At 46.4% G+C, this 16,725-nt stretch overlaps 1 protein-coding gene across 3 annotated transcripts in view; it reads right to left on the bottom strand.

Annotated features, from left to right (window-relative positions):
- The window catches only part of LOC116945528 (USP6 N-terminal-like protein), a 69,139-nt gene that overhangs the window by 25,545 nt on the left and 26,869 nt on the right, over positions 1-16,725 (bottom strand). For 2 of the 3 annotated variants that reach the window (XM_032959898.2, XM_032959899.2), the window contains exon 3: positions 609-682. In XM_032959898.2, the coding sequence (XP_032815789.2) occupies positions 609-682 (74 nt within the window). Of the gene's footprint in view, positions 1-608; positions 683-6,045; positions 6,667-16,725 lie in introns of those variants that run through there. The other variant, XM_032959897.2, reaches the window with a different exon arrangement.

Raw genomic sequence — 16,725 nt, 5'->3', positions numbered from 1 at the left:
GCTACAATAGCTAACTCGTCAATGATAATGTAACTTCCAAATGTATCAAAAAAGTACACTCATCCACGTACACCAAACTTACTAGTCTGCAGCATATTTTGAATAAAAGCCCATATAATTATCTGTAGTTAAGAGTGCACGACTCATGATTAGAAGGCTAAGTGAGTTCAAATTCCACCGGGGTGATGATCTAAGCTCATCATCCCTCCAGGGTCATTAAAACGAGTACCACTTTGTGGGAAGTCAACAGTCGTCATCCTCCATAGGTAACGGTTGGTACCATAGTAATGTGGAATTTCCACTGCTGGCTTCAGGCCCGCCATCGATGATGATCCCCGTTCAGTGCCTGTTTATGCAGCGATGGACTTATTAATATGAATTACTAAAATTACCGAGTTATATTATAGAAACGCGTATGCGTCACTGTAACACTGGTGCATCAGCTACTGCCCCCTGCCACAGGAATGTGGAATTCCCATCAATGGCTTACAATTGAGCAACACTCAATTGTTAGCTTGAGCGGGTCGAGACATTTTGGCGCTCAACTTCCATTACCCTATCTTGACTCTGACATGAACGATGGCTGGCTTTGACGTGCGCGTGCTTACCCGGTCATACTTTTCGATGATCTCAGCTCGCTCCTGGGAAAGTCTGAGAGCCGCGTCTTTCTCCGTCTCAGTGTCTGTGTGAGACACACGAAGGACGATCGGTCACGGGATGCGAGCACAAGAGGAATCAATGTGCACGCACGCAAGCATGCAGGCATGCTAGCACACCTTTCGCTTTGCCAAGGCTCTTCAACGTACATACGACAACCCCCTCCCCCCCCCCACCACCACCCCTCCCAACCCCATAATTTCTGCAGGATCTCGAGAAGCAGTCAAATTAAGTTGCTCCATAAATCCAAACTATAGTGTACTGTATACCTCTGGGGCGGTGTCATGGTGCATCGACGTCACACATCAAGAGAGGCACCCAAAACGCCATTCGTACCTCTCCACACACTCCGCGGATTAGAACTTCCTAAAATCACAATGCATTACATCGCACGACTAATTGGTGAAGCGCGCCTTTGAGGCAGCTCTCCGGAGGTGCGGTTGATGAATCACACATACATTACAGGGCCCCGTTCACATGTTTGCAAAAGTTCCTTTTCCTCCGATGTCTGGAAAGAATTTGCCGACGGCCCCATTATAAAGGTCGGGCGAGGCAAACGCGTTTGGCTGTTTGGTCCGGATGTGAATCCGGCTCTACATCACGCGAGTCTCCCACCCGCGCGATCCTTGAGAGAAAATTCGGAGAACTCTGAAAAAAAAAATCCACACGCGAGACGAAAACGCTCAGCAATTTGTAGAGGCTTTTCGAGAATTGTGGAGGAACCTGTTGTCTATACTTCCTCAACTGGCACCACCTCGTTAGCATGAGTTCTTGAGTCTCACACAACGCGACGATGACGTTAACGCATGGTCCATTAAACTTGTACCCCAAGCGCTGGAATGCATCGCAGGCGTTCATCACCGTCACCTCACTCGGATACAATTGGGATAGTGCCTTTGGGAGGGAGTGATAGGAACCATCAAAAGCCACCCCCCCCACACCCACCCTACCCACCACTTCCTCCTCGAGTGCAGCAGCAGACAACGAGGCATCTGGTAATGATCACGGCATCGGCAGCCTCAGCGACTCTCGTTTGACTAGGACACGCCACAAACACATACGGAGGCCTCCGATTGCCGAGGCTTCCGCCACATTTGTGGGTGCAGGCATTCCGCCTTCATATACATAAAAAAAAATAAGGATTCAATATGGGTCAAAGGCTTTCTCAATAACGGTGCCAAGATTCTGGATGGAGTTGGTCACTGATCTCAATATTCCAATGCTCCCGTCTATATCTGCATTGAAGGCATCGCTTGATGCCTACTACTGCTATACTTGTGGATGCCATTGGTAAAGCCATTTTTGGAATGACTTAAATCACCAAGGCAGATGCAATTGAAATTCTTGAGGTTATAAATGCCATATGCGAGTTCCTCTCACCAGTGTCATGCAAAATGTTATTTTGGATTGCTTACTAGATTTAAATTTTACATAGCTCAGGTTCATTATTATAATAGTATTATTTATCAGTCATGAAGTTGAAAATTAACAAAGGTCATCTCAAAATGATTTTAAACAAATGCAACTGTGAGACACTAATCTGGCAAATCCAAATGCTGTAGAAATAAACATTCCCTTTTCGGTAAACACAACACTTAGAAACATTAGTTACACAAGTATCGTACTTATATATATTAATAATGTAGATACATGTTAATTCAATTTGGAGTACGTGTACAGCCCTTTGCAAATCCACTGCTGGATATGGGCTTTCCGATACCATGTGAATATTGTGGGTTATGTAACGGTATTTCACTACGCGAATCAATGCAGACTGGTAAATGCGGGCAGCATAGACGAGGGGGCATAGAATTACTGTACAACAATTTATTTTTCTGAACCGACCTCTGCTGCCCAACATATAGTTCCACAGACTATAACAACCTGCTGTGCAATGATGGCCACCCAAAAACAAGCACTATCCAGGTTCAAAGCAGCTTAGCTTCTGACATATTACACGGTATCTGGCACATTCTGGGCGATTTGGGCATAGGCCAATTCGGAGTGCTGCTAACGAAAACAAGTAGTCAGGGATAGTGTTTATTTCCACCGGAAGCCATTAACCAGGGGTGGGAATTCCCCATCCTCCTTTGTGACGTGACCGTCTGCGTAAATGAGAAACAGCATCAAAATGTTCCCACTGAAGGTGGTGGCCATTTTATTGACTGAAGACACAACATGGGGCAGGCAACTCTCAATAACAATACAAACTCACAACCTTCATGAGGTGGCACAGTAAGCTGAGCGCTGTTAAAAAAATAACCACCCACATACCCGTGCTGACCCCAGTACGTGGTAACAGCGCTGATGATGATGATGACACAATGGCTGACGGTAAAGAATGTAGCACTGTATGCTTAGCACAGTGGCTTTGTTCGACACAACTGGTGACATCATACAACTTTACAGTAGACATTCCAAAGTGTCTGAGCCATGCCCCGACCCACAACAATGAGCGGAGTCATAAAACACTCATTGTAGTATAGGTGGTGGCACTGGTGACTCAGGGTTTCTGTACACATTGCACCACAGAAAGACAACACATGAAGGTGATTGAGTTAGACATTCCCAAGCGGATGATTTACAGCATTGCCATCCACAGTGCAAATGCAAAGGTGGAGCAGGTGGGGTATTGCAATGTGCTTGAACCCGGCAAACGCTGGGTTCGATTTCCAGCCACAAGTTAACATCAGTGGCGAGTGATATCTGATCCAGTCCCAGGTGGCTCCCTTTACCAGCCTGTACTTAAAAGCTTGGTGAGGTAGGGTCAAACAACACCCACGATCGACATTGATCTGGTCAACTCCGGTCATCCTCACAGCAGCGGCTTTTGGCCAACCATCGAATAAAGACGGTGGTCACCGTATCGCACACTTTCAGATGCGCTTCTGCGGCCGTCTGGAACGCTCTTCCTTCCGATATTAGGAAGCCACTGGAGCCATGCACTATTAAATACAGATTGCAAACGAATTTCCTTAGAACTGCTTTTTGTGTTTAGGTTGTTGTCCTTCCCCCCGCACCTCCGATTAGCACGGTTGGCTACGTATGGTGCGAAGCTCAACATCCATACACATGGCAGTGGGTTGACAAAGAGATGTACAGGTACGTGCTGGTCTAACATTCAACGGCTACCGAGTAACACAGTGAACAGGCTGGGTAGTGCTGTGGTCAGAGTACTTGACTTACAATGGAACAGTTCATGTTCCAGTCAGGTGTTGCTGACTCGGCCCACAATCATCACTTGCGGTGACTAAAATAGGTTTAGCTTTTTCTGGACGTCAAAGTGGTTGTCCTGTGGGTGGACTGGTGCCTGCCCTGGGAATGCATCGTTTCTACCACCGACTCACGACTGCCAAGATATGAGCGTAGTTCATTGCTCATTTAAGATCAGATTTCACTTTACGAATATAAAAAAGGTGCGGTCACAATACAACTGTTTCTCTAGGCCACCCGTTGTGACACTTCAATTGTATTTTTTACGAAGCCATATTAATCACACTTGCCATTGGCCCATGATTTTATTGCAAACACTAAACTGTGACTACCTATTTTTTCACTGTTATGTATTATTATTGCGATAACATTGCTATACACGACATTATCAGTGTCACATTCAAGGCCTCCCTTGCAAAACGGACATCTCAATTGTTTTGCACTTGACTTCAGATCAAGGAACCCACTGGCAAATGGACACCTGATCTGAATGGATAAGGCTGTCTGCCGTGAGTGAGGAAGAGAGCTAGCCTCCAGCACAGCAGACGTTAAAACCAGCTGTCTCATATGGCCTTCAATTTGCATCAACGGGAAGGAATGACGGAACGTTCCGTTAGAACGGAAATCACTTGTTTATTTGTTCTGTGCTCTAAATAGTAAAGTGCTTCCACATGGCCTGACTGGATTAACACAAAACACAAAAAAACACATCAGTCACAGCCCTGGGATCAAACTTACATCGAACTGTCACGTGTAATCATCGCAACTGTTCTATAATATGTAATGCAATGCGGCAGTATGTCAGTGACAAAAACATCCACCGCCTCTCCCCATTCATTGCACTTTTCTCTTCCCCTGCCCTCCAATCCAGCAACCAAGGCCTCCTGTTAAAACCTTCAGTCAATCCCGGTTCAAAGGGAGGTCACTCCTTCTCAGCTGTTGTTCCCGAGTTTGGAACAACCCCCCTCCCTCCTTGGCAGTCCGCAGTGCCGATTCCATCTATTGGTTCAAGTCCAGGCTTACGGTTCTACACGTCTCCCAAGGCAGATGAACACGTCCATTTGAATTTGCACTGGCACAGAGGTGAAGAATCTCTCTCACACTGAGCTTTCACTAACCTTTCCCTTCACCTAACATCGCGTGCTTTCAAGCGTACTTCTGCGGCCGTCTGAAATGCCCTAGGAAGCCACTGAAGCGACGGACTTTTAAATCTAGGATTGAAAACAAATTTCTTTAGAACTGCTTTTGTGTTTAGTTTGTTGTCCTTCCCCTGAAACTCCGAATAGCACGGTTGGCTACATACGGTGCAAAAGAAGTTCAACGTACATACATAACAAATTCCTCGTCTTCGCTATAACCTCATTATAAATGTCTTCCTTCCTCTACAGCATCTTGAGATGTGATGGCACTCGGGTTCTGTATCTATCCAAATTTTACTCCATTTGCAAATTTTTATTTATATTTCACCTGCGCTCACTTTTAGGTTGTTTTGAGTTAGAGATACTGATCAGGGAATGCGCTGTGAAGTTCTCTTCTAGACCTACCCAGCACAACGATGCCAAACTGAGACAGCAAGACAAAGGAATACACGATTGTTGGTTAAAACACGCTGTTTGGAACAGCTGTGGACAGCAAGTTTTATGAAAAACAAATTCAGCGAGCGGGTTTCATAGGCTCTACACTCAAAGTCGTGTAAAAGCATCCGCTTGCCCAAACCAGCACTTAGACAGTGCTCATCTCTGTTGTTGGCTCTGAGCCAGTGACGGAAATTCCACATTAGTATGGCGGCTCCCCGTCACAATCATTTGATCATGGAGGCCACTTTGACTTTTGAATGCGATGAGGTTTTTTTTGTTATGAAGAGCAATGCATAAACAGGAAGACATGTGCCACAGCTCGGTTGTGAGTTCTGGAAAATATATCTTAACAAGAGTGTAAACAAGAAAATCGTAAACACAATTAAATTGGGCGCAAAGCCTGCATCTGTAAACAAGCAAAAGGTAAACACATTTAAATAGACGCAAAGGCCGTAACTGAATCACTATCGGTAAAAAATACGGGAAAAAAATTAAAAAAACGAATATTCAGCGTTGACATGAAGTACTCAAACACACAGTGATCAAGAAACAATAGCCGCGCATGATGCAGAGAAACGGAATGAAGAGATATACCCACAGCATTTGTGCCTCATGATTTTAAGTTGCTTATTGCCCTTTCGTCGTCGTGGTCCTCATCCAAAAGTCAAGGCAGCTGCATGGTCCCCAGCCGCTTCACTTGTGCTGGCGATGCTCCCGTCCGTGACGTTTGGATGGCAACAGTAAATGCGCCACTGCCAAGAAAGCTTGATTCCGACACGCCGGTGCGCCAGCGTCAGCCAGAACGTAACAACACCTGCGAAGCTTCGGGCCCAAGCGAGCACGACTCGCCAATGTTGACGCGACCAAAACGAGCGGGTTTAAACTCGCCCCCAGTGGTAAAGACCGCCGTCGTTAAAATCTTGCCCAAAGTTCTCAATTCAACGGACACGCGCTCTTCAAGACCACATGTTATATCTCGGCCTTTTTTTCTCTCTCTCTCTCTCTGTCTCTCTCTTCTCTCGCCCACCAAAAACCGGCGGTGAAGTTTTTCTTTGAACACCACCAGCCTGCGGAGGCCGACAGCAGCTCGCTCTTTTTCGCACTCTCTCTCTCTCTCTCGCCTGCAGTGTGACAGAGGCTGGTGCGGCGCGGCGGCTGTGCGACGACGGCTCCTCCGAACTCGCTGCTGTGGTTAAACGACGTCAGGCGTGTGCTGAGCGCACGGGGGGGGGGGGGGGGGGCTGCCAGCGCAGACGTCACTCCTCGTCGCAACGACCGCGGGGGCGCGGGGGGGGGGGGCACTTTGTTTATAAAAAAAAATTATGCTGTGCACGTGCCAGATCTTGTTTTCTGCCCAAGGCCATAGACGGAAGATCTCGGTTAAATATGTCTGCATCCGCAAAACATAACCGTCACCATTCGGCGCTGATAATGACTGTGGACGGACATCGGAAAGTTAAATAAATATAATAAAGATTCCTTCTCAGTACAGTTGAACCAATGCTGTCATGCTTCCCAATACTGTTCATAAGACTTGCTGCGAGTGTTTAACCTCCTGCAGGCTTTCAATCGTTTATCTCGGTCCATTAAATCATTCCTGGCACAGCTTTCACCTTGCTCCCTGCCCACATCACCAGCAAGTGTGTTTACTTGCGTAACGAAAAAATGAGGTTCCTTTGGGGCTGACATCACCTGCGGTGCTTTTGCGGTGCCTGCGAGGGTGGCACGTCCCATTGCCATGTAGGGTCGCCCGAAACTGGCGTGGCGTTCGAAGCCGAGTCCCGTATTTACACGCGGGGCACCGCTAACATCGCTCGAGGCTTCCCTCTACCGAGATGACTATCGCAAGTGGGATCGCTCGTTGTGATAAGCCTCGTGCTCTTTTCAGACAATCCTTTTATGTACATTCATTCGATAAAGACATATTCACAAGGCGGGTTATATATCGCTTATGTCATCTCCCACGTTGAAAGTTTTTGGGTTTTGATGAACAGTTTTTGCCAGGAGCGATCCGGCAGTATCTTAAAGAGTTTGTGTTTTTTTGTTTGATCGTATCCCAGTTGGAGGTCGACTGAGCTAATCGTCCCCTCAATGCTCAATAGAACGCTAAACACTCTGTAGGAAGTAAAACCGTGGTCATATCAAGGACAGAAAGTCCACCCCCCCACGCAAGCGAACTTCTCACTACGACCAGTGGCTCGGGACGGCCGGAAGAGATTAGAACGAGCGCACTGCCCACTGAGGCAGAGGGACCACCAGCTTCAGGCAGCGTGTGATACAGCGAGGGAAAAAAGTATTTGATCCCCTGCTGATTTTGTACGTTTGCCCACTGACAAAGAAATTATCAGTCTAGAATTTTTATGGTAGGTTTATTTGAACAGTGAGAGACAGAATAACAACAAGAAAATCCGGAAAAACGCATGTCAAAAATGTTATACATTTATTTGCATTTTAATGAGGGAAATAAGTATTTGACCCCTATGCAAAACATGACTTAGTACTTGGTGGCAAAACCCTTGTTGGCAATCACAGAGGTCAGACGTTTCTTGTAGTTGGCCACCAGGTTTGCACACATCTCAGGAGGGATTTTGTCCCACTCTTTGCATATCTTCTCCAAGTCATTAAGGTTTCGAGGCTGACGTTTGGCAACTCGAACCTTCAGCTCCCTCCACAGATTTTCTATGGGATTAAGGTCTGGAGACTGGCTAGGCCACTCCAGGACCTTAATGTGCTTCTTCTTGAGCCACTCCTTTGTTGCCTTGGCCGTGTGTTGTGGGCCATTGTCATGCTGGAATACCCATCCACGACCCATTTTCAATGCCCTGGCTGAGGGAAGGAGGTTCTCACCCAAGATTTGACGGTACATGGCCCCGTCCATCGTCCCTTTGATGCAGTGAAGCTGTCCTGTCCCCTTAGCAGAAAAACATCCCCAAAGCATAATGTTTCCACCTCCATGTTTGACGGTGGGGATGGTGTTCTTGGGGTCATAGGCAGCATTCCTCCTCCTCCAAACACGGCGAGTTGAGTTGATGCCAAAGAGTCCATTTTGGTCTCATCTGACCACAACACTTTCACCTAGTTGTCCTCTGAATGATTCAGATGTTCATTGGCAAACTTCAGACGGGAATGTATATGTGCTTTCTAGAGCAGGGGGACCTTGCGGGCGCTGCAAGATTTCAGTCCTTCACGGCGTAGAGTGTTACCAATTGTTTTCTTGGTGACTATGGTCCCAGCTGCCTTGAGATCATTGACAAGATCCTCCCGTGTAGTTCTGAGCTGATTCCTCACCGTTCTCATGATCAATGCAACTCCACGAGGTGAGATCTTGCATGGAGCCCCAGGCCGAGGGAGATTGACAGTTCTTTCGTGCTTCTTCCATTTGCGAATAATTGCACTAACTGTTGTCACCTTCTCACCAAGCTGCTTGGCAATGGTCTTGTAGCCCATTCCAGCCTTGTGTAGGTCTACAATTTTGTCCCTGACATCCTTGGAGAGCTCTTTGGTCTTGGCCATGGTGGAGAGTTTGGAATCTGATTGATTGATTGCTTCTGAAGTTTGCCAATGAACATCTGAATGATTCAGAGGACAACTAGGTGAAAGTGTTGTGGTCAGATGAGACCAAAATGGAGCTCTTTGGCATCAACCTAACTCGCCGTGGTTTGAAGGAGGAGCAATGCTGCCAATGACCCCAAGAACACCATCCCCACCGTCAAACATGGAGGTGGAAACATTATGCTTTGGGGGTGTTTTTCTGCTAAGGGGACAGGACAACTTCACCGCATCAAAGGGACGATAGACGGGGCCATGTACCATCAAATCTTGGGTGAGAACCTCCTTCCCTCAGACAGGGCATTGAAAATGGGTCGTGGATGGGTATTCCAGCATGACAATGACCCAAAACACATGGCCAAGGCAACAAAGGAGTGGCTCAAGAAGAAGCACATTAAGGTCCTGGAGTGGCCTAGCCAGTCTCTATACCTTAACCCCATAGAAAATCTGTGGAGGGAGCTGAAGGTTCGAGTTGCCAAACGTCAGCCTCGAAACCTTAATGACTTGGAGAAGATCTGCAAAGAGGAGTGGGACAAAATCCCTCCTGAGATGTGTGCAAACCTGGTGGCCAACTACAAGAAACGTCTGACCTCTGTGACTGCCAACAAGGGTTTTGCCACCAAGTACTAAGTCATGTTTTGCAGAGGGGTCAAATACTTATTTCCCTCATTAAAATGCAAATCAATTTGTAACATTTTTGACATGCGTTTTTCTGCAATTTTTGTTGTTATTCTGTCTCTCACTGTTCAAATAAACCTACCATTAAAATTATAGATTGATATTTTTTTGTCAGTGGGCAAACGTACAAAATCAGCAGGGGATCAAATATTTTTTCCCTCACTGTATTTATAACATCATTCGCGGGCCATACAAAATTATCAACTTAAAAATTAGACTGTTATATTTGGTCAAACATTTAATTAACTCATCCTTAATGTGATGGCTGGAACTGCTTCTCTTTGGTGAGGCGTGTGATGATGTTAGCTGGTATTGATGATGTTGCTACTCGCAACTGCTTTTCCAGGTTTGCTCCTAGATTTATTGAATTTCGAGGCCTGCCTGCGGTTGCCTTGGCAGGGCCACACCAAATGATTTCGCGGGCCTTCTACGGCCTGCGGGCCGGACGTTCCTCACCCCTGCTTTAAAGACTTGCTTCCTGCCTCATAGCCCATGCCTACATGACACTCCACACGAGTCAGAAGGTTCATCTTCAGCAGCTACTAGGTCCGTGCACCTACTAAGTTGAAGGGTCCTGTGGTTACATTTTAAGAGCTCATGGTCTGCCCCAAATCGCGTGTGTGCAAAACATGGCAGATGCGGATACCTGATGCACAAATTGAAAATTTAAAACTCTCCAGTGTGCAACTGTGGTCATCCACAACAGATAGTACAACGTATAAGGACGCAATGCCCAATTCACAAATACGAAGGAGACATCACAGCGATGATACACTCCGCTGCTCCTGACGCGGTTATCTAGCTTGACCATCTGAATGTGAAATTGTAGTTGTTGCTCTGTATCTACATCAGCCGTACGGCAAAAGAAGATTGAAGGGCAGCACGTGGAGAATCATTAAAAAAAGGTCTGCGCTTTGCCGATTTATTTGGTCTTGAAAATTACACCTTCCCTGGCGTCATTCCCAAGAGCACGTTATTGCGTACCACTATAGTGTGTGTGTGTGCGAAAAGCGACCAAGTTCTTTCTCTCTCTTTACTTCAAATTCAGAAACTTGTCAAAATGTGTCCACGCTCAACAAACAATGAAGCATATTCTTGGTTCTTTCGGTAAAGTCACGTAGAAGGGAAACAATTAAAAATAAAAAAATAAAATTCTCACGACGTTTCGACTGCAACACAAGCAATCATCATCAGGTGTGAAAATCACAGCAAGAAATTTTAAAAAAGTGGCGGTTATTTTTAACGTTAGCACCACGGAGAGCGATTTAACAGTTTGTTCAGATGGACGAGTCCATCTCGTTTTATATTTTTATTATTTTATTGTTTCCCTTCTACGTGACTTTACCGAAAGAACCAAGAATATGAATCCCTGCAGTCACGAAAGCTTTAAATCAAAATGAGGAAGCACTTACGTCCACTGGCAGACTTGAGCCAGTGGTGTGAATTCCACATTCCCATGGTGGGGGGGGGGGAGGGGGTGCCAGTCTCTCCGTAAGGACGAGCACTGGAGACTTTTTACAAAGCGGTACTCATTTTTTATTAACTCAGAATAACGATGAGGATTTTACTCTTGAAGAACGTCATCCGTGGCTGAACATTTGCTGTGGCACACTAACCAAGGAATAACAACTGCTCTCAATACCATTCGTCATTCTAATAGTATAATAAATTATATAAAATCATCTGTAGGAAGTGCACAAACAGATTTTAAACGTAAATGGCCAGCCCTTTCTTTGTCAGTCTGCTGTCGGACAAATACCTCTCAATGCTCCATCGGACATGGGGTTTATTTGATCACACTTCACCACATTGGAAAATGCGAGTTGATAAAGAGGGGGGGGGGGGGGAGAGGCTAGGGCTGGGACTTGTTTTAGATATAAATTGTCATCCATGACTAGGTATCTATAATTTTCTGATCATGAGCATCGCTGAGCCCAGCTCTGTACCGCATTCTCTCGTTATTCACGAACTTGCCATACGCGAGTGTGCCTATCTGCGACTCACATCTGGAACTCTATACGAATGCATCGAGAGAGAGAAAAAGTGATGAGATAAGGTGATGAGAGAGATCGACATCGACAGATAACTTTGGAAAACTTTAGAAGCATCTGCAGACGCCGCATGTACCTTATTCGTGGGCCAACAACATCATCACCACCACCACCACTCAAAAGAATTGCTCATTCACGAGCATCTCCGGAATGTATCCCTCGCGAATAACGAGGGAATGCTGCGTCACACATGGGCGGTGGCGGCGCGGGACAGTGGAGAGGTGTTCTCGACGCAAGGCTAGCTCGCCCTGCGTCAACAAAGATCCACCGTATAGCGTTAACGGACTGTTGGGGCAAGTGCTGTTAGCGGGTACTTATGAAGGCTGGAATAGGCACACGAGGGGGTGGGTGGCCAGCACCACGCCCGGTCACCTTTGTCACCCCAGTGGCGATGTTTAAACACCGAATCAGGTACTCATTTACGACTGAGTCGATCTAGGGGAGGCCCAGAACTGGTGACTAAGCGTCACCAGTTTTGGGTTCATAGTGCAGCGCGCTAACCGCTACACATCCCGCTCCCCATACGGGCAGGTGCTCGCACTTGCAAGCCGCGCCCCATCGGGCACATCCTGTTTAGTCACCCGCGTCCACTCGCCGTCGGCAGAGTAGGAACAGGAACGCGACGTCTTCCGCATCTATCACCGTAGCGTGCAACAACTTTAGACTCAGAATCGGAGAGGTTTATTTAGACCGGAGGAGGAATCCGATGAGCCATGAAGCTCTTTATCACAGATGTCCAATAGAGGCACGGGGGTCAGTTACAACAACACATAATAAAACAAAAGGAGTGGAAAGTAAAAGAAAGGTACAAAAGTCACACAAAAACATATTTGCAGTCTTTTGACAATCCATTGGTGGATGAAGGCCTTCCCACACCGTGCCGAACATGGGGATGGTTTGAGCACACTTCGCCACGCTGCTCGGAGCGAGTTGGAAGGGTGGGGGCACAGCACCGGTTCACATATCACTCGGCACTGACATTAGCCTGAGCCGGGAATCGAACTTTGGTCGCTGGGTTCGTAGAGCAGTAGGCCATCCACTCCTGCACCACTCCTCCACCCTCAGGGTGTTCATAAAGACATCATCCATGGCTGTATAATTATGATTATAGAGCATTATGAGTTTATACTCTTTGGTTCTATTACCTACGTGACTTTACCGAATAGAACCAAAGAGTATGGATCCTTGCAGTCACGAAAGCTTCAAATCTAGAACATGAGTTTAGTTGATAAAACTATACAAAGGCAAAGATCCCCCACAGGCTGTTGGGGAAAGTGCTGTTAGTGAGCACCTATGAATGCCGGAATGGTACACGAGGAGGTGGGTGGCCAGCACCACGCCCAGCCACCTCTGTCTCTCCAGTGCTGATATTTACACACCGCACTAAGTAAACATTTAACCCAGAGTCAACCTGGGGAGGCCCAGGACTGGTTCAAGTATTCGCCACCGATGTTGACCGTAAACGAGAATGGAACTTGGGTTGCCGGGTTCATAGCGAAGTGTCCTAACCAATGCGCCACTGTACCCCAAAGACAAAGATCCCCCGTACAGCCTTTACACACCGTTAGGGCAAGTGCTGTTAGCGAGCACCTATGAAAGCCGGAACGGTACACGAGGGGGTGGGTGGCCAGCACCACACCCGACCGCCTTTGTCTCTCGAATGGCGATGTATACACACCACACCAGGTACTCATTTGAGGCTCAGTCAACCTAGGGGTGGCCCAGGACCGGTTCAGATAATCATCAACGGTGTTGGCCGTGAGCGGGAATCAAACTTGGCTCGCCGTGTTCATAGCGCAGCGCGCTGACGGCTACACCACCGCTCCCCACTGTACCCCACAACATGGACACTCGGTCGTGAAGATTTTATCGACTGAGTTATTTTATCTCTCTAAAGCTCCCCAAGTGCCCCATGGAATTAGCGGGACACATCACATTGAGATTCAAGAACGTCCCCGGGTGTATGTCAACATCTCTGGTGTGATGGTTTCCACTTTCTCCTGTTATGTGCTGCTGAATGTCACTCGAGCTTTTCAACTGAAGAAAAAAAGCGTAAATACACAAGTAATACGTTGACAACATTTCAACCACACAGTTCAAACTACTGCCTCATTATAAGTCGTCAATAATGGAACGTACCTTTCTGAACCTGTACTTATTACTGTTGTTTGTTTTAAGGGTGGCGTTGTCATTTTAATATTCGACTTGCATTTGGGCAGCTTATGGTTCAAATCCTTGCCAAAGCCTCAACCCGAGCTCATCTTCTTACATTATATGTAAGGGGGTTGGTAAATTAGGTACACTTGGTGGGACACGCCGACAACAAAAAACCCTCCGAGATACGTCTATTAAAATGTGCACGTTTGCCGTTAACCCAGGAGCAGTCCTCCCATAATTGTGACCACAGACACGACTGTCGCCCCAATGCTGCTGTACTAAGGGCCACATACAGACATATGGTGAGACGAAGGAATGCGATGCTGGGAGATAGAAGCCTACGGAGTGGGTAGCAGATGTAATCGCACGGTTACAGGGGTTCCTCGCGTGTGCTCTCATCAGTACAGACAGAGACGATTAACATCTTCCATTTAGCTGTACAGACCTTGAGAAAAAGAGTATTTTCGCGAGCAGCTATTAAGGACAACAGTATGTAAAAAAAAACGCCACTTTTTTCAAAATTTCTTGCTGTGGTTTTCACACCTGATGATGATTGCTTGTGTTGCAGTCGAAACGTCGTGAGAATTTTATTGTTTCATATTTTTATTATGTTTCCCTTCAACGTGACTTTACCCAAAGAACCAAGAATATGAATCCCTGCAGTCACGAAAGCTTTAAATCGAATTATGTATGTATGTATGTATGTCAAACTTCTTTCGCACCGTACATAGCCAACCGTGCTAATCGGAGGTGCGGGGGAAGGATGACAAACTAAACACAAAAAGCACATGAGGGAGTGGTGAAATTAGGATTGTAGCTTGCCAGCCTTGGTCTCCCATCTTCTGACATTCATACACACAGCACCAGGTACTCAATTTGCTCTGAGTCAACCGAGGGGAGGCAAGGACCAAATTCAGATACCATGTACGACTGGTGAGGGTACGTGAACGGCCAGGAAATGAACCTGGGTTATCAAGATTGCAGTTCAATGTGTGAAACACTATACTGTACGACTAGTTCCTACACACACACAAAAAACATCCCCTTTAGCTTTACAAACAAAAAGTTAAACTGTTTGTTGTTGGGTGATAACCTAAATACAGCCAGTAGGCACACAAGAGGTTGCATGCCCAGTACCTTGGTGCTGATGCTTAAGATGGGTTTTTACTTATGCTGAATCAACCTAAAGAAGCCTCAGGACAGATTCAGATACCACTCGTCACTGATGTTAGCCACAGTCAGGAACCAAACCAAGGTATATAGCGAAGTGCGGTAACCACAACACCACTGCTCCCCATACGCACACGCTCTCATGAATACACAAAACAAAGACAAAGATCCCCCATTTAGAATTAACAAGATGGTTGGAGAAAGTTATGTCGTCAATTACCGATTAAGGTAGGCGCGGTGCACGGGGTGTGGCCATCACCACACTTCCACACACACAAAAGCATAACCACACAAACTGTAAGAATAAAAACAGTTACACACACACACATACATGCACACAAACAGACACAGATCCCCCCAAATAGCCTTAAACAGACTGTTGGGGCAAGTGCTGTTCACGAGCACCTACGAAAGCCAGCATGGTGCACGAGGGGGTGAACGCCCGGCCGCCTTTGTCTCCCCAGCGGCGATATTTAAACACCGCACCAGGTACTCATTTTAGGCTGAGTCGACCAAGGGGAGGCCCGGGACCGGTTCAGATAATCGTCACTGGTGTTGGCCGTGAGCGGGAATCGAGCCCGTGTCGCCGGGTTCATAGCGCAGCGCGCTAACCGCGACACTATCGCTCCCGCACACATACACACACATATACACAAACATATACACACACACATACACACACACATACACGCACACATACACACACACATACACACACATACACACGCGTGGCGGGCGCACGCGCTCACCCCTGCAATGGGCCAGTGTTTGTTTAGTCTGGATACAATCTTCAATGCTTCCTGCGAGAATTGCTTGGGGGAATTCAGCTGTCAGGTTAGACAAGGAGGCACGTAGGATTGAAGTGTGTCAGACAGAACGGGTGAAAGGTGCCTGGAAGGCTTTCAATTTGAAACATAATCATCTCTTAAAGAATGCAATTAAGAGAACACATATTCTTGTTTTTTTCGGTAAAGTCACGTAGAAGGGAAACAATAAAAGAATAAAAATATAAAACAATAAAAATATTTTTTTTATTATTTCTTGCTGTGGTTTTCACACCTGATGATGATTGCTTGTGTTGCAGTCTAAACGTCGTGAGGATTTTATTGCTTTACATTTTTATTATTTTATTATTTCCCTTCTACGTGACTTTACCGAAAAAAACTAAGATTATGAATCCCTGCAGTCACGAAAGCAAAATTTAAGAGAACACACTTTCTGTCAAGAGCCTTCAAATATATTTCCCTGAACCAATAATTAATTAAATTTGGGAAAAAAAACGGTATGCCGTAGTGTCTTTTTAACAATAAGCACAAAGTATTTATCCAACGTTTAGGGACGTGTAAGTACAGAAGTCAACTTGGGCCCAAGGAGTGGCAGCCAAGGTTTGGAATGTGTCCAAAAGGCAGTCACACCGGGGAGATGGAGCCATTAAACCAACTCACATTCAGCTGCTGGGTGGACTGTTCCATCACAGGTTCATCAGGGATGGCGATGGCAGTGGATTGATCAGGACTGATGATGTAAATTTAGCAAACGAAAGCCTCACCGGAGTCCCAAGACTCTTTTTCAGGAGGCTCCTGCGCTCAGGATGCTTGGTTTCCTTAACCGGTTTTCTAAATGTGAGGGGAGTACTGAGGAAAGGCAAGCATACGCGAGGGGATAACACTCAA

This window comes from Petromyzon marinus, chromosome 24 (assembly GCF_048934315.1).
Source record: "Petromyzon marinus isolate PM22_M1 ecotype Great Lakes invasive population chromosome 24, UKy_Petmar_22M1.pri1.0, whole genome shotgun sequence".
Taxonomy (NCBI): domain Eukaryota; kingdom Metazoa; phylum Chordata; class Hyperoartia; order Petromyzontiformes; family Petromyzontidae; genus Petromyzon; species Petromyzon marinus.
Note: the sequence above shows the minus strand (reverse complement) of the source record. Positions and strands in the feature narration are given on the sequence as shown.